The following is an 18,737-nucleotide window of genomic DNA, read 5'->3' as shown; positions in this document are numbered from 1 at the left end:
GGAGGGTGCCACACTGCCTTCTGGGGGGCTACCCTGTTTCCTGCCTTGTGACAGAGCGGGAAACTGGGGAGCGCCCCAAAAGGCAGTGTGCTCCTGCCGCCGCATGTGCGGGAGGCTGCCGCACTGCCTTCTGGGGTGCTCCCCTGTTTCAGGGTTGTAAAAGGGGAGCACTCCAAAAGGCAGTGCGGCAGCCTTCCAAAAAGTGGGAGAATTAAGCAACCCCGCGGGACGCAGGACAAATTGCTCAAAAGCGGGACTGTCCCGCCAACAGTGGGACATCTGGTCACCTTGCACTACACCACATTGGCTTTTGTGGGGTGCCAGCTGTTGAATTGTGACAAGTAGCTAGGCCTGGGTAAGTCATGAAAGTTGAATGGTATCAAGTTGCCCAGTTGTTGGTGCCAGGCCTGGTCCCCATGAGTCTGCTCTCAAGGCCAAAACAGCCCTGGAAAGGACCCTCGCCCCTTCTGCCTTTTATTAGAAAAACCCCCCAAGGCACGTAGGCTGACAATATTATCATGGTTGTCAAGCAACTCCACAATGTCCACTGCAGAAAGTATCCATTTTTTAAAAAGCTACAGGTGCTGCTGCTATTATTTTTTAACTCCCCATTTTTTAAGATTTCAGATTTTTCTGCAAACTTGGGGCTTGTTCAGGTTTATAGAAAGATCTATCTTGTCTTACTTCAAATCACCACCTTTAATTATCCACAGTTTTGGCCACACTGAGACCTATTTATATTTATACCTACTGGTATTATGAAAACACTAGTGTGACCATATGCGCTGAAGATTAAAATTACTTTTTAAATTTTGGATAAACAGGATTATAAACAAAGGAGTGTAATTAATGGGTACATTTTTATGGTGTAATCGTTTTTTTTCAACACCGTTATATAGTTGGTGTGTGCCTGGTGGCAGGTAGAGGAGGGGAGGGGGAATTGGAAGCTATATGCCCAGGATCCCCAAAGAACTGGAATCAGCCCTGCCAATATACCAAGTTATGAAATTATTATATGAAATTCAGTGTATTGTAGTCCTACAGTAAAAGATTTATGAGCAGAACCTATTCCAGATTTTGGGGGGAGGGGTTGTGTGGTTTCTGGGCTGTATGGTTGTGTTCTAGTAGCATTTTCTCCTGACATTTTGCCTGCATCTGTGGCTGGCAACTTCAGATGATCCTCTGAAAGTGCCAGCCACATATGCAGGCGAAACGTCAGGAGAAAATGCTACTGGAACACAGCCATACAGCCCAGAAACCACACAGCCACCCAGTGATTCCAGCCATGAAAGCCTTCAACAATATATTCCAGATTTTTGGGAGTCTGGATTGTTGACTGGATTCCAATATGAGTACTACCAAAACTTTTTGGAGCTGAAATTGTTTACTTCTACATAGTTCTATGTTTGAAACTGTATTTCATAAGGATTGATTTTGCAGTTTTTCAGTTTTCTTGCCTATTTCTTTCTATTTTCACAAATGCATGCCAGATCTGGCAATTTCTTCCTTAGAGATTGTTAATAAATATTTACATTATATTTTGGATATAAAGAGCATGTCAAATAAGCATCATTGTATTCCTGAAATTCTACACTGGAAATTTAGTAAATTGGAGGAAAATACTTTTATTGTTGCTCAAATAATTCGTTTATCAAATTCTAAATCTGTGTCTCTTTCTTAAGACACTTTTGATATCAAGGTTCCCAAAAACGTTATGAGTTGGTTGAAACTAATGGAGTTTTCTTTGTTAATAGCACGTTGGTTCCTTTCCCAGGCCATTATGTCTCAATATGCTTTTTGTATCCAGCAACGACACTTGTCAACCTTGTGTCCTACCACAGAGTGCCTCACTTAAGAATGGATTTAGTGCCTTATAACTTAATGCTACAAAAGCAAAAGTAAAGCAGAGGATATGGGCTATATAAAATGGTGAAAAAGGTATAACATTTGGTGTAATGGGAAGAAGAGGGAAAAGACAAAGGAGACACCTACAGAATGAGGAGTTCCCAGATATAAAGTTTGTCCAAAGCAATATTAAGATATGTATTGCTCAATGTGCAGCATTATTTGCCTGCAAGCTAGGTAGTCATGCATTTAACTCCCACATCAGGGTCTGTTCTTCAACCCACTAATGACGCTATAACAAAGTAAGCACTAAAAATGTATTGATGAAAGCTACACCTTTCATAACAACATTAAAAAACCAGCATGTTGCACTCATTTTCAAGAACGTATTAAATAAAACTGAAATTTCTTCAGACTTACAAAATATATAAAAATTATTTACTGAAATAATTATTAAAGTTGGCATGATGCTGTTCTCACATAAATGCTGGTGTCACAACCTAGGCTTACAAGATACATGCATTCAGAACAAAATAAAATAAAAACTCTTAAACAGTTTGCCCATGGCCAAAAAGTCAGTCGGTGATACTGATAGGAACAGAATAGTTTACATCTGGTTATGCAATGAGGTAATAGTTAATGTACAGACAGGTGACACAGCTAGTAACAGCAGCACAAATGCAGATCATAACTTAAAATTGTACTATTTAGAAAACTGATAGACAGGAATATCACCATAACTTTCTAAAATGCTTACTTTAAACAGGCTCTAAATATAACTGAATGGTATTATAAATATGTACGATTATTTCTGTTTCAGCAACCCCTCATATATGTAACTTCTACATCCATTAAAAGACGAGCTGGCATAGAAAGTTGACATTAACAACCATGATTAAAGGGTCAATGAGAGATCCAATTCTGATCAATGTGCATTGTGTTTTAAAGCTGACGTAACATTTATAATAACGTTAAATGAAATCAACTTTTATTGTTGATCTTTCTTTGATCTAGTAGAGTTGTGCTGTCGTTAGACTACTACCATGGGCACAAAACTACTACTAAGCTATGACCCGTCCCCCAAAAGAAAGTGGACTACTGATGAAGAACGTTTCATATATTAGTATTCTTCAGTGCTAATGCTGGTGCACAGTTATCAGCATAACCCAATATGAACGGAAGTTGCACAGTAACAGCTGCTACTTGATAGTCCCATTGTCTTTCCTCAAGATAAGCATCTTTCAGTGTAGGCAAGATTTCACTCTTTGGTTGAGATGCTAGAATTGACTGGAGAAGGGTGCTCCCAGTCATTAGTTATGTTGAGGGAGAGAAATGAATACATGTAGCTAAATCTCATGATTTTATCACTGGTGTCACAGCTTCACCAAAACACCCTGAAGCAAAACACAAGCGGTTCCTCCCTAGGTCTAACATAATGCAATGAGAAGGAACTGATATGGTTGTCATCTGTTTTGATAACTTACAGCACTACCCACAGTCTTTAAAAAAATACTGGAGCCCATTGTTTTGAACCCATGCTATCTAAATTTCAGCCCCCATGAGTTCTCATGAATAACTGGAAACCATAATATACGTGGCTATGAACCATGCACAAAAATTGTAGATACACATCTATTTCATAAGTATGATAGTTTCCTATTGCTACATATTCTTTTGAAATCTTTTTAAATTAATGATGTACTCATACCTGATTCACACATGTCCTTTGTGATTTACAGCAGAACTACACATTAAGTTCCAGGATAATTTTAAAAAGATTTTTTTCTTTGCCAAATGTAACTGCTAGAATTGCATTTTACAGGGAATAGCAGAACAAGGTGAGGAGCTTTTTTAAAACTTGCCCCTTTCCCATTTGGAATGACTACCATTAAGTCACTTTTATTCTCCTGGGGAAAAATTAGGGGTATTTTTTTAATCTAAAATAGGAAAAAAGTATGCTGCAGCTGAGGAAAAATATTACTGACAAAGGTGTGAAGAAGTATCAAGGAAGAGCTATTAACATAGCAGTCAGAAGTGAACTAAATAGGAAAGTGCTTGATTTTCCCTTGGACATGCATAGAAAGACAAAGCTCCGAAGAGGATATTTCAGCACCAAAATTTTGGAGCAGCAATAGCTCATAGTTGGATCATATCATATTGAATACTGCTGAAACTGAACCTGGCATAATTATTTCACTTGCTGGCACCAAGGCATTCTGAAGCTGTGTGCCTACAAGGAACCAAGGTCCCAGTAGCTCTGCTGCCATCTTCTAATGCCCTTTTGAAAGGATGCCATACCGCTCTTCATTAAGTGGCATTTGACACACATTTGGGGGGATGAGGATATTCCTTGTTACTCATCCTACAGACCACTGTTGGAAATAACTTCATAATGTTCTGAAGTTTGTTTGTGGGCACAGAACATATATGTATAACTGAATAGATGCAAAAAGGTAGTTCAACCTTTAATAAATGCATGACAGTCAGATAGGGCAGGCCTCATTTCCATCATACCAACCCAAATTTCCATCACACCAACCCAAACAGCAAACAAACAGAAAAGATAGGCTGGCCTGGTCTGGTGAAAGTTGTTTGAGCTAGCAACACCTAATCTTCAGTTGTAAATTATATAATAATTATTTGATTAACAACTGTGGGATTAGAGAGCCCTGAAGGCATTATTTAGATATTGTTCTGAAAACAAAATGTCTACAAATATCAATAAAACTTAAATAATTTCCTTTGGAACGGCCGCATACCCACTAAATAGCTGTATGAAAAGTGACTATAAAAACGACCAAGTTTGGTCATACAAATAATTGGAGGTTATTTTTGATGACAAATTATGATGGAAATTGAATGATGAATCTATTCTAGTGAAGGCCAAAAGGGAGATTGGAGCAATTATAAAAAAAAATTGTGATTAGAGTGCAGTATATTACTGCAGCACATTAAATTATTTACCACTATGATTACTTATCAGCTTCTGAACACAGCACCAGTTTGGGTGCAAATGGCTACTCCTATCAAATTAATTCAATTCAAATTCCCAAGAACAATTCTTGAGGTGCTTGGATGAGTACTCTCTATGGCCCTTAGATTCGCAACTGATGTTACATCACTTATACATTTTCACTTCCTAGCAGATTTTAGATTTAGAATCCAACTTTTGTTCATCAGTGATTAGAACAATTTTCTTGGCATCCTAATGACTGATTCTTATACTCCAATTTGGTTCAACCCAACAGATGAGAAATTGACCACTTTTGATCTTCACCTCCCTTTGTAAAATCTATGGGGTTAAGCAAAACTTATTTAGCAATAAATGGGCACATAAGGGACACTGATTTCCAAGAAACACTCATGGTAAATCCCATGGTATTTGCTCTCCCAGATCATTTAATGTAGCTCCAAAGATCCCACATCAACATGTGCATTACCTATCTATAGTAACAGTTCTAAGATATTATCATGAATTTATGTTAACTAGATTTAACATGCTATCATAGGCACTCCTGGCAGGAAGATATAAAAATATTTTATATAATTGTAGATTTTGTTGCCCTGTTAAGCTGATTGAGACATTAGCTCATATATTTTTCCACTGCAGATTCTACGTTCAGGGATCCTTGGATGTATTGGAACCTGTGTTGGCTGATAGGAAATTATTCTCCAAGCAGAAGACTATCGAAATCTTACTAGCGGGATTTGACCAAGGAACTAGTGAATAATTTATTCTGAGGACAGTAAAATTTTATGTAGATAACTAATTTTATGTTAGTGTTTTATCTGTTTTACTCTTTCTGGGCTGGAATAAGGACTGACTGATCTTAGGTTGCTTTTATAATAAAAACACTCCAAGAAGCTATTCTACTGAAGCTGGTTCAGATAAAGGTTCATAAATAGCATTTCATACCTAGGTACAATAACATCTCCAGATCAAGACTTTATACAAAAACTTTGTTGAATGTGTTGGTTTTAGATTAAGCCTGTAGGTCAGCTACTGACTACGGTTAAGTAACAAATAATATACTTCAGACAATGAATGCTTATCAGACATAAGATTCAAACAGGGACATGATCATTTGCAAGTCAGTCTCTAGGTAATGTGAGAACTGCGGTGTGTATATTTTCATATTTAATGAGGTACATTTAAATAATGCCGATGATGTAACAAGAAATGTTAAACATAATAATTAAGAGCTACAAATTACCAGGTCCCTATTAGAATATTGCATCTGATAAGCATTCACTGAGTGTCCTTAGACAAGTTTCACAACTCCATTTGCAAAATGAATGCAATAATAATGATATTTGCCAAGTTGTTGAACAGATTACAAGGAAATGCATGTAGAGTAGAGTTATTTTACAGGCAGTGGGAGACTGGGTATGGTGGTGGAGGGAAACATAGAAATTGAGACAGCAGTCAGTGATGATGTCACGCTTCTCTAGAAATCATTGCAAACTCTACATGATGTTTCCAACAATTCCTAGAGAGGACTGAAGTCACATCCACCAAGAACCAGGGAAATTATACCATTGGGATGTCTTACCATTCCAGGGATGTCATACCATTGGTCCAATGCCTTTTAAAAAAATTTTCCTACTGCCACTCCAACCGGGGGGCAGGAAACAGGAGCAGGGAATCGCTTGAATGGGTTTTGGAAGCCATGATGTAAAATGTTTTAAAAACTAAGAGTGTTACAGAAATTATAAATACCATATTTACCCTACAGGAACACAACCCTGAATGTAAGATGACCATCCCTTATATGCAAAAAGTTTTTTTAATTACTAGGATAGTCTATTTATCACTCAATCAAAGGACATTTATAAATGATCCACTGATGGATAGATATCAGAGGTTACTACTCACCCTGACTTCATATTCATTATCTGAATAATCCACAGTCTGGCAAATATAGCTGTACCCTCGAGCTTTTGATGCCATAAATAGCTGAAAATATTAAGTTCACAAATTAATCTTCCACAAACAACAATTATTCAAGAAACCAAAACAATGGAAAACAATATTTACTAAAATGTTGAATTTGTAGAGGAATATTTCTTCACATAGGGCTGTAGTTTCACTCTCTTTCCAGTCATGCTCCTCCTGTTATACCAGGTATGGTAATACATAGCAGGCCAGTCATTTCAGATAGTTATCCTCACATGCGTAAATGTAAATTAATTAATACAGAGTTGCCAGAAGTCTAATTCTTCCCCATGCTCCTAGCACTCAGTTATTCTTAGCTGTAGCAGGAATAGAGTTGTGTACAGTGTCTTCATTGAGACTGGCTACTGGATGCTACAAGCTAAGGTATAGTAAGGTCTTGGATCTACCTGGTTAGAAGATGTCTGACAAAGCAGTTCCAGCTTGAGAAATTCTCTATAGCAATGTAGGAGTATGTGTGGTGGTTATAGAAGTGTCCCTTCTGAAGTCACTCTGTATCTTACTCTCTCTATAAAAATTATGCAGGATAATTATGCCTGCAACTCAAATATACTAATTTAACAACAGGTCTATCTAGAGTTACTACAGGCCCGGATAAAAATATCCTGTCCCTTTAACAGACATTTAATGTGTAGAAATGGGTAGCTGAACCTTTTCTTGGCATGGAAGTAAATAGTATCACTGATAAATAACATTCCACTAAACCTCTGTTAAAGGGGAAAAACATTTTTCTTTGGGCCTGTTAGCAACCCTACATCTATCACTTCCTAGCATTCAGAACTAAACCCAAGATACAGTCAGCTGCAGTTCTGAAAATATAAAGAAGACTTATACTGTCAATTACTGACTTAACTGTCTGTCCAATTTTCTGCACCTCTCACACATGTGTGTAGGACCCATTCAGCAAAAGTTGATGGAAAAATTATTGTCTATAACAAATCACTGTCCGTAAACATAAACTGCTTGGAAATTTTTTTTCACCAACCCTGATTTAAAAAATATATGATTCAAGAAGCAATTATAACATTAAATGACCCTCAAGACTTTAACGTCAGAATTCCAGTTTACTGTTCTGTAATGAAAAATAATCTTAATGATCAAAGTATTTCATTTTTGCATGTGTCTGTTAGGAACCAGGATTAAGCCTGAATTGTTTAAAACACTTTGAATACCTCATTTACAGTAAACCCTGCTCTTACTGTGCCTAGGGCTCACTCATTAGAAGTACTGAGACATTCGTACAGTTCTTGCTCGGTTGGTTGAATCAGATGGTTGCTGGTGTTCCAAAAAAAGGCCTTCTGGGTGACAGTTGTGCACTCAGTGTGAGGTTGCAGGCATTCTAAACTTTATATGAAAATTTACACCACAAATTATATGCAAGATAATATGGACTCAGTACATACAGACTAGTTTGCCACACATTTCTTTGGATTCAATGAAAGTTAAAGCTAAAATATAACTAAATTCCACTTGGAATTACTCTTTGAATTTTGCTTTAACTTATTTTCTTAAAAGCTCACCATAGTAAACATAACATAACATTTGCCTTTTTCTAAAAAAAGCTATTTAGCACTATTGAGAGCAAATATATAACATAAACACAACACACTAATTTCAGTTCCAAATCAGTCCAGCTATAAAGATGAATTCAATTCTCAGTATACATAAAGAGAATCATCATATGATTATTTAAGTGATGTAATTAAAATTCTGAACTGTAAGTAGCCAATTAATCCATGTACAGGAAAATCAGTAGTACCTCTTTGAAAATATAGAAGTTCAGTAGAACCATTCCAAAGTTGTAAATAATCAACAGTGATCGCAACTGGAAAGGCTCCCTTGTCTTCATCCATTTGGGGCCCAGCCAAACAATGAGGAGGTAAATAGTGCTTATAGTCAGTGTTGGAAATGGAGAATGCATCAAGGGCCAGTTATCAACCCGTTTGTCTAGAGGAAAACAGAAGAAAATGACTCAACAAGTTTTCACGCAACATTTTCATTTAAATAACTGTGCATTACAGTATAACTGCTGCATAAATAATGAGTCAGTTAACTAACATGTTCTGTCTTTGCAGCTTAGCAATGACAATGAAATGAATACAATGAAATGTAATGAATGAAAATTACATTACGGAAAATTCTAAATTGATAATATCAATCTTGCATTTCCCATAGTGAGAATAAATGACAAACCTGCTAAAAATAATGAACAAAAACAGATAATGGCTCCATTTTTGAGGAAACCCAGTTTTCCTTGGGTGACCATCAAGCACACTGCTACCAGCGCCTTGTCTAATTCCATCAGATTTGCCTAGAGTGCTGGGTTCAAGATCCCCATATTTGGGTAATCCTATTTGCATGTTATGATTTTTTCTTCCTGGTAACCAGCACAAAAATGCTGAGGAAAGATTTCAAAAACCATGTATTTTCTCATGCCTGAGATTACTCCAAAGTTGTCTGTGAGAGAAAAAAAATGGAGCAACACCCTGTGCCCTCTATTCACTGGTTTTGTACTTCCAGCAGTGCATACACTTCTTTCAATTCAATAAAAGTGAAAATAGAAGCACAGGAGTATCATGTTTGTACTTTTCCTGCCTAGTCTTGACAAAAGCCACACACAGAGAGGGTGTTTTAGCCTAAGGTGAAATGAACAGTTCTCCCAATCAGCTGAACTAAGGTGCAAGCTAGACATGACTACATCCTTGCACCTGTCCCATGGACACTGTAGCCATTTGACAGTGACTTCAAAATGCTGATCAGGCCCACAGCAGGTTGGACGGAGGTGCTCTTGTCTTTCCACACACACCTTTTCAAGTGTGGGAACAGCCACAAACACTGAGACCCAGGATTGTTTCAGCACTTGAAAAGGTAGTGGTGGTGAGGATAACAGCTCTATATGGGACAGATTCTAACTAGCATTTCAAAATCACTTTCAAATGACTATGGTGTCTTCATTTCAATAAAACTGATCATCAATGAAGTGTGAAAAGGACTGCAGGCTTAAAGTCTTATCCTAGCTTACTCAGAAGTAAATCATGTTCATTTAAATGAGGGTAGTTAGTATCCAAATAAGCATGCAGAGCACTACATCTTTAAATCTCAAATATCTCCCAACAACACAGTTTTTCTGCACAGAAATCCACCAGTGGTACGTCAAAGTGCACTGAAGGACGCAGCCCAAACACACAATCGAGCAGAGGCTAATTCTGCAATCAATGGCTGGATTCAACCTAGACTGCAAACAGTTAAATAAAATTGTCAGTATATTTGAAAATGCAAAAGGAACTGGCAACTTTCAACAAAATGAACAGATATCAAGTTACAGATATCAAGATATCTAGTGTACCTGGCACCAGAATAGGAAAACTTTACAAATTCATGATCAATGCTTTAAGAACATCTAGGTGTCTGCATTAGAAGAAGAAGAAGAAGAGTTTGGATTTCTATCCCCCCTTTCTCTCCTGCAGGAGACTCAAAGGGGCTTACAATCTCCTTGCCCTTCCCCCCTCACAACAAACACCCTGTGAGGTAGGTGGGGCTGAGAGAGCTCCGAGAAGCTGTGACTAGCCCAAGGTCACCCAGCTGGCGTGTGTGGGAGTGCACAGGCTAATCTGAATTCCCCAGATAAGCCTCCACAGCTCCACAGGAGGCAGAGCTGGGAATCAAACCCAGTTCCTCCAGATTAGATGCACGAGCTCTTAACCTGCTGCTCCCATTGTAGCAAACAACAATGTTGTCTGTGGCCCTTTCCCCACTTACCTTAAGCCCCGCGCTACTCGAGGAGAGTAGGTCCCTCGGCATCTCCCTTTAACTGAGAGAGGGCGGGCTACAGCGCGAGCCAGCCTGACGCTGCTTTTTTTCGTTGTCGCTGCCTCTCAGCTGCAGGCATTCCTGGCATGCTCTTTCAAAGGGCACCTTTTATGACCCCGCCAAGAGAGCCGGGGTCGGGACGCCTCGAGCGCTGATACAGGGATGCTTCGCTGCTGGGAATTGCACGCAGCAACCCTCGGAAAAGGGTAAGTGGGGAAAGGGCCTATATGAACAAATTATAAAACAGAGCCATGACAAATATGTAAAATTATATATGGTAAAGAGAAAATAAATTGGTAAGACTTTTTCTTCTCTTTGTTTAATAGTAGAAATCAGGGTAATCTTATGGGCTGTAAATTCAGTATGGGCCAAAGGAAGCTATTCTTCACAGTACACATAATGAAATTCTTAAATTCACTGCTACAAGATGTAGCTACGGCTAGAGACATTCATGGAAAATAAGTATATCAATAATCAAATGAATAGCACTTGTTGAGAGGCAACAGAGGGTGAAAAATGCTGCCTTCATTTCAGTACCAGATTAACCTACCATGTTTCTCCGAAAATAAGACAGTGTCTTATATTAATTTTTGCTCCCCAAGATGCGCTATGTCTTATTTTAAGGGGATATCTTATTTTTCCTCTCCACAGCTGCATGCTCTGGTGTTCTGCTTGATGGGCATGCTTCCAAACAAAAACTTTCCTACGCCTTACTTTTGGAGGATGTTTTATATTTAGCATTTCAGCAAAACCTCTACTACGTCTTACTCTCAGGGGATGTCTTATTTTTGGAGAAACAGGGTAGTAGCAAAAGTAGAATATGTTATATGGTTCCTGCAAGCTGCTGGGTGAAATCAGCATCTTACCATATTTTCACAATCTGGTAACACTTTTGTTTACATGTCAGGGGAGCATAATGCTGCATCCTACATGCTATGGCAGTGATGGCGAACCTTTTCGAGACTGAGTGCCCAAATTGCAACCCAAAACCCACTTATTTATCGCAAAGTGCCAACACGGCAATTTAAACTGAATACTGAGGTTTTAGGAAAAACAGTTGGTTCCGAGGCGCATGTTACTCAGGAGTAAGCTTGGTGAAGCAACTGTGCAACACTTCGAATGGGTGAATCAAGGCCCTAGGAGGGTTTACTCAGGAGGGTTTACTCAAGCCCCATTGCCAGCAACCAAGTTTACTCCCAGGTAAAGGAACATGCCCAGGCCAGCCTAAGTGTGTGTGTGGGGTGATTTTCTGCCCCCTCCCACATGATGAACTCTGTGCACGTGTGCCCACAGAAAGGGCTCTGAGTGCCACCTCTGGCACCCATGCCATTGGTTCGCCACCGCTGTGCTATGGGTTCTCTCTGTGTGTGGGCATATCTTGGCTCCTTGGTGTGACGTGTACACTGGTGTGGTGTCCTTTGTGCTATCTCCCACGATCCCACAGTATGGATGGATTCTGCCCAACAAAAATATAATATCTGTTTTGATCTGTTTTGCTAAATATCTGTTTTGGCATACTGTGTTCCCACAGTGTGAGAGAACACAAGTGTCACCAGCCAAAACAAACACTTTCCCCACCTGCTGCACAGAGCTTTTGTCAGTTTTCCAGTTGTGCCCATCATTTTGTGTGCTGCTGCAGAGATTCTCTGTGACTCTGCCATTTGGGGAAGGTTTACCACAGAGGTTTCCTCTGCTTGCAGCTCAACCGTGTGTGATTTCTCTGTAAAAAGTAGCTGAAGAAAATTACACAGCAATCCCATGTACGTGTCATTTTTCCTTTTTTTGTTTTGAGGGGAATGTCTGCGAAGCTATTGTGACACAACTATGTGCACATTGCAGCTTCTCTAATCATGTCACTGTAGCTTCGCAGACATTCTCCTCAAAACAAAAAAAAGGGGAAATGACCTGTGTGCAGGATTGCTAGGCAAAACAAACTTTATTCATCTACTTTTTAACAGGGAAATCTCACATGAATGAGCTGCAAGCAGTGGAAACCACCCTGGGCAATCTTCACAGAGAATCCTCTGCAGCACACAAAATGGCGGGTGAGAGTAATGAAAATGAAAGTAAGAGGTTTGGGCAGGAGAAATAAAGTGTTTCCAGCCTGCTTTTGTTTGCTCAGCAGGCAAGAAACATCTTCAACCTGGGTTGGGGGAAAAAGATTGCTAGTTTAGCAATTTTTTAAAAACCCAGGTTGTCAAAAATAAAATGGACTGACATTGTTTTGGGAAAGAGAGCTATGCGTTCTTCCCCAAAATGTTTTTTATCATGTTTTCAGGATGTTATATTTATGCTGTGTGGAATCCACCATAGACTGTCACACTGCTGGAGCGTATGCCTGCCCCACAGTGACCATGCAACATGGGTCCCTTTATAACATATGCTACAGGCCCTGCACTAGCTTAATCTGGCCCTGATTCATATCTGTTCGAAGGTAGTTTTGGGCTACAGGAGCAAACATGATGCTGGTCTGAGCCAGTAGAAATTATTATACATTTTTATATTCTTGAAACAGGAAATCTGTATTGTCTTCTGATTTGACAAATAGCAATACAAATTATGGCACAGCAAAAATTAAGGTCTTTTCCCAAGATCATTTCAATTAGTGAAACTTTCCTAACAGCTGCTCTCAAGCACAGTCCAAACGACTCTTGCCATATTTCCCAATTATTTTTAGAAAATCTCTCATTTAAGGAACAGAGAAGGGTGTTTTTTTTAATCTGGAAGAGGTAGAGTTGCCAACTTCCAAGTTGGCCTGGAGATCTCTGAGTATTATAATTGAGCTCTAGACTACAGTTCCCCTGGAGTAATAGGCTTTTGGAGAGTGAATTCTATGCTACTATGCCTCACTGAGCTCTCTGCCCCCTCCAAACCCCAAACTTCCCAGGTTCTGTCTCCACATTTCTAGGAATTTTCCAACTTGGAATTTTCAATCCGGGGGGGGGGGGGGAGAGAGAGTAATCAGGTTTAATTGTTCTTCATTAGAATATACTGCCAACTATTTTATTTATTCCAACAATCTATCTGCCTGCTTTTCTTCCACACAGAGGTACCCAAGCCAGGAAACAAGAAGTAAAAATAATACTAAGAATAAAACTAAATGCAAAAGGCCAAGATAGGTTTTTTGCCAATTGCTGCTAGTAGAAAATGTCATGAATGACAGAAACATCCTATACAGTTAACAAGGAACCTGTTGGCCTTCTAGTAAGTTAAGTTAAGCAGCTCTTACAAAAACTGAGATACAAGACAATGGTACTGAGTGCAGCATAGCACAGAGTAAAAGAGATAACCTGAGGGCAAGACCCAGGATAACCAACTCCTCAACAACAATCAAAAAGAAGTTATAGAAACAGGTTTGTGGAAAACACTATAAAAGTTAAGGTGCTCAGATACCACGAGAGCCAGTGTAGTTAGAATATTCTACTAGAATATAGAAGTGCAAGCTTAATCTGCATGTTGTCATGTTATTGTCAGGTAAAATGGAGAAAGGAGAACCACATACCGTATATACTCGTGTATAAGTTGACCCACATATAAGTCGAAGCACCTAATTTTACCCGTTTAAGTGAGTTAACTTAGCTGAAGGAATGTCCTATAGTTACAGAAGGACCATGTATATATTTTAGTATTTAGTATTTTAGTACCAGTGTCTATAATTGTGAGCAATAATGGGCAAATTTTGTATGCTGATTTTGTATGTTTATTTTATGCCAATAAAGGCTTGTGACTGACCTAATTTTACCACAAAAAACTGGGAAAACTTATTGATTCACGTATAAGTCGAGGGTGGGAAATGCAGCAGCTACTGGTAAATTTCAAAAATAAAAATAGATACCAATAAAATCACATTAATTGAGGCATCAGTAGGTTAAATGTTTTTGAATATTTATTTCAAAGAAAAACAGTAAACTAGCTCTAGTAAGCCCCTGATTCTCCCTTTTAAATGGACTCCAGAAAGGAGGGGGGGTGGTGTGATTTAAAGGGAGTAATCTGGGGAAATTGTGAGGGGTGCCTGTCAGGGGGGAGGGAATGTTTATGTTAGCTTGGTACTCAACATTTCAGAGTATCTTTAGGAGACTCCCTCCTGATTGATTACCAGCCAGTGGTTTGGGTGGGAAGTTTGGTTCAGGGGTCCAAAGATATGGACCCTCAAAAGGTCCATCTACTATTAGCTTCCATTGGAAACAATAGGGGATGGGGCACCCCCTGGGGAGGGGGTCCATAACTTTGGACCCCCTGAACCAAACTTCACCAAACCTGGCTGGTATCATCAGGAGTGTCACCTGATGATACCCTGAAATTTTGGTGCTGCTAGCCTAAAAACTACGTCCCGGGCAGCCAACAGAGTAAAAACCCTAAAATATTTTTTTAAAATACACCTCACTTGCTTATAAGTCGAGAGAGGCTTTACAAGCACAAAAAATGTGCTGAAAAATTCGACTTATATGCGAGTATATATGGTACATCACCCAAAACTCAAAGAGCATACAGATTGTTTTAGATGGCTCTTGTATCAAATTATAGTAAGAACACAAAACAGTCTCTCTTGTTCTGTCACAGGCATTAAAAACTGTTTTCTAGGCAAAACGGATAACTCCAATATGATGCCGGCCTGACCACAAAAGACATACCTCAGTGAAAACTATACCTACTTTCTTATTCCTCCAGATTCTTATATTAGGTTAAAGTACTGCATTATTATGTTAAGATACTGCAGAAGAACAGAAAATCTTCTGACAGAACATATACAGCTAAATGTATGCATTCTTATCCTTTAACATAACTTTATTATAAATATAAGTTGTTTAAAAATAATTCATATTGGCTAAACACCATGTCCATCAAGTCCAATATCCAGAATTTAACAATGACCACAATTAAAAACTTTGCAGAAGTATTGAAATAACATGTACAACTCTACACTAACCTAACAAATCAAGACACTGTTCGGCATGTCTCAAAGACCAATAAAAGCATCATTTTGCACTTCTGCTAATTAAGCTGTTGGTTTCAATAGAACATATACTTATATGCTTCATTAATATTTGAATAAGTTGTTAGCTGCATTTGTAGTTAAAGGAATTTAAGCACATATTTACCTTCTCCTATATTAATATACAATTTATTGTTGCTAAAAAAAACCCCTGAAGAATCACAAACCTATATGCAAATTTCTAATTATGCCTTAACTCAACACGAATTTTTCTCATTTTCCTCACCTGTATGTTTTTGTTTCTTTGGAGGGGGAAGAGGTTCTCTTTCACATGTGTTTGCTCCCTCTAGTGGTCAATTTGATATTATAAAAGGGAACTTACAAGCGAGGAAAATTAGAATACCCATGCAACAGCACAATCACTGTAACGTAAAAGTATATCACAGTGGCAAAATAGATGGGCCAATTACTCCCAATGTGTTTGCTGCATGGTGAAGGTGAATGTGTGCTGTGGCAAGATTTCTTGTATGGATATATTTCCTCTAGCCCTGCTTTCACTTTCCACTCTCTCTGTGGCAGGTAAATTCACTTATAGCATGAATTTAATTTTGCTTTGCTGCCTGAGCGGGTCAGATTTGCCAGTAGGCACTGCTTTGCCCCATACCTCTTCTCTCCACCCACAGCCAACCTGCCTAGTCTTACCCCCCACATTCCCTCACACTGCTTTGCATGCTTCCCCCTCATCTTCCTCCCTGCTGTGACTACTTCCCACTTCTTGTCCTGCTGTATCACTTCTATTGCCCACTCTAGTATATTTCTATATTTTAAAAAATTAAATAACTATATCAATACTTTGATAAATCACTACTAAGACTAAAAAAATGTAAAAATAATAAGTCTAAACATCCAATTTGCCCCTGTAATAGATCAACAAACGGGGATGTCTCCAGCATTGTGGTTTTATACACAAGCAATTAGTGATTCCAGACCACACTGAGAAAAGTTTAGCAAATGGCAGATCACGTTTTGCAGTTTGTATGCCATCATTACTGCCCCCTCACTTCCCGCTATAAAAGACAATCAGTGTTTGGACAAAGTGTACAGATGCTGCATTCAAGACTTTTTGCTTTTCCCCGCCTTTTAATGTCAATATATTGATCTGTCAATAGATTGATATATCTATCGATAGACTGATGGATCAATATATCAATCTATTGATAAAATTAAAGATAAAAACAAAAGATTATATTAAAAATTAAGAAGAATGCATGTGTGAAAGAAAACCTGCGAAACATCACGCCCGCCAGATGAAAACAAAAAAAAATAGCTGATGAGTAATGCCTGCCTACTGTGGACAGGGTGGTGGATAATAATGCTGAACATGCCCCGAAACAAGGACTCCCCGGCCAATTCTCTTTGAAGTTGTGGGAATCTTGCCATATGTAGTGTACTTCAGCCTCGGAACCTGATCTGAGAATTAAATGAAACAGAATTACATGCTTAACCTGAATGGATCGTTCAGGCTGTGCTTGGGCTAGATATTCTCTCCATTTGACAGTTTCAACTTCTGACAGCTCTAAATTGGGAGACTATGATACAAACAAGTTGAAACCTAGGACAAGCGGTCAAAAAAGAGGAGAGACATCTATTGTAGTCCACTTGGAAGTTCCTTGATACAGTCCTTCCTTATGATAAACAAAGATATACACAGAAATCCACACAACTTTTTCGGATTCTGAAAGAACTTTCTTCTAACCTCCATCCCTCCCCAAAATAAGCATTGTACTTGTACTGAGAATCATCAAGAAGAAGAGTTTGGATTTATATCCCCCCTTTCTCTCCTGTAGGAGACTCAAAGGGGCTTACAATCTCCTTGCCCTTCCCCCCTCACAACAAACACCCTGTGAGGTAGGTGGGGCTGAGAGAGCTCGGAAAAGCTGTGACTAGCCCAATGTCACCCAGCTGGCATGTGTGGGAATGTTCAGGCTAATCTGAATTCCCCAGATAAGCCTCCACAACTCAAGCGGCAGCTGGGAATCAAACCCGGTTCCTCCAGATCAGAGTGCACCTGCTCTTAGCCACTATGCCACTGCTGCTCAAGAAGAACTTACAATAAATGACTGCTGAAAATGGTAGGCACCACAATAAAATTTCCAGGTGCCCTGGTGCTTGAGATTCATTGAGCCTTGTCTTAATCCCAAATACTTTCATCCCCAAGAGATATTCTTAAGCATTTCATCTTAAAGGATCCTAGCCAGATCAAGCTGTCATCTCAATATTTTTTGCATAACCAAGATTAATTAACTGATACTTAACATAATTCCCATAAGGACCTACAGTGTACCACTCCACAGGTTATAAGCATGTTCCTATGACATCTTTTGTCCGAGCTGTTAAGATTTAAGAATGTAAAAAGAGTCCTACTGGATCCGATCAATGGTCCATGTAGTCCAGGGCCCCCAACCTTTTTGAGCCTGAGAGCACATTTGGAATTTTGACATGGCATGGTGGATGCAGCAACAAAACAGATGCCATAAGATTGATGTCCTCAGCGATGGAGCCAGTCACAAAATGATTGCCACAGCTTAACTTCAGTAACACAGTGCAGATCCATGTATTGTGGTGGCACTGCTACAAGAACAATTTTTCAAAAAAAAATCTGCACAGCTGAGCTCACTTCCTAAAAACACTTGACAGGCACCATGGTGCCCATGGGCACCGCATTGGGGAGGCCTGATCCAGAAAAACATCCTTTTTTTACACAATAGCAAACCAGCTGCCCAGGAGAGCCCACAAACAAGGCATAGAGATCAAGGCCTTCTCCTGATGTTGCCTCCTAGCATTGGTATTCAGAGGTTAGTGCCTCTGAATGTGGAGATTCCTTTTAATCCCTATGGCTAGTTGTTAATCTCCATTGGCCGTGCTCTATGTTTCAAATACTGCATGTCTGTCACTTTGTAAAGACACAAGTTATTGCTAGAGGGACCAGATTTCCTACTGTAGTAGAACAGAGACTTCCCACTTCCACTCTCACTGCAGCATCAGGGGAAAAATTGAGGGATAAAAATGATGTTGCAGCAATATCATAACATCATTTTCCAGACATGATGCCACATGTCATAATGTTCTAGCAATCCTACAAACTCTATCGTAAGACTGTAGCAAACTGTGATCACTTCTGGTGACATGGCCAGA

General features: G+C 39.1%; 1 protein-coding gene across 1 annotated transcript in view; it reads right to left on the bottom strand.

Moving 5' to 3' along the window:
- Nucleotides 1-18,737, bottom strand: part of ELOVL4 (ELOVL fatty acid elongase 4) — a 48,090-nt gene that overhangs the window by 14,645 nt on the left and 14,708 nt on the right. Inside the window, exons 2-3 of the mRNA XM_048495503.1 lie at nucleotides 8,559-8,746; nucleotides 6,722-6,802 (exon numbers count right to left, since the gene is read on the bottom strand). Coding sequence (XP_048351460.1) covers nucleotides 6,722-6,802; nucleotides 8,559-8,746 — 269 coding nt within the window. The remainder of the gene's footprint in view (nucleotides 1-6,721; nucleotides 6,803-8,558; nucleotides 8,747-18,737) is intronic.

The sequence above is a fragment of the Sphaerodactylus townsendi genome, linkage group LG01 (assembly GCF_021028975.2).
Source record: "Sphaerodactylus townsendi isolate TG3544 linkage group LG01, MPM_Stown_v2.3, whole genome shotgun sequence".
Taxonomy (NCBI): domain Eukaryota; kingdom Metazoa; phylum Chordata; class Lepidosauria; order Squamata; family Sphaerodactylidae; genus Sphaerodactylus; species Sphaerodactylus townsendi.
Note: the sequence above shows the minus strand (reverse complement) of the source record. Positions and strands in the feature narration are given on the sequence as shown.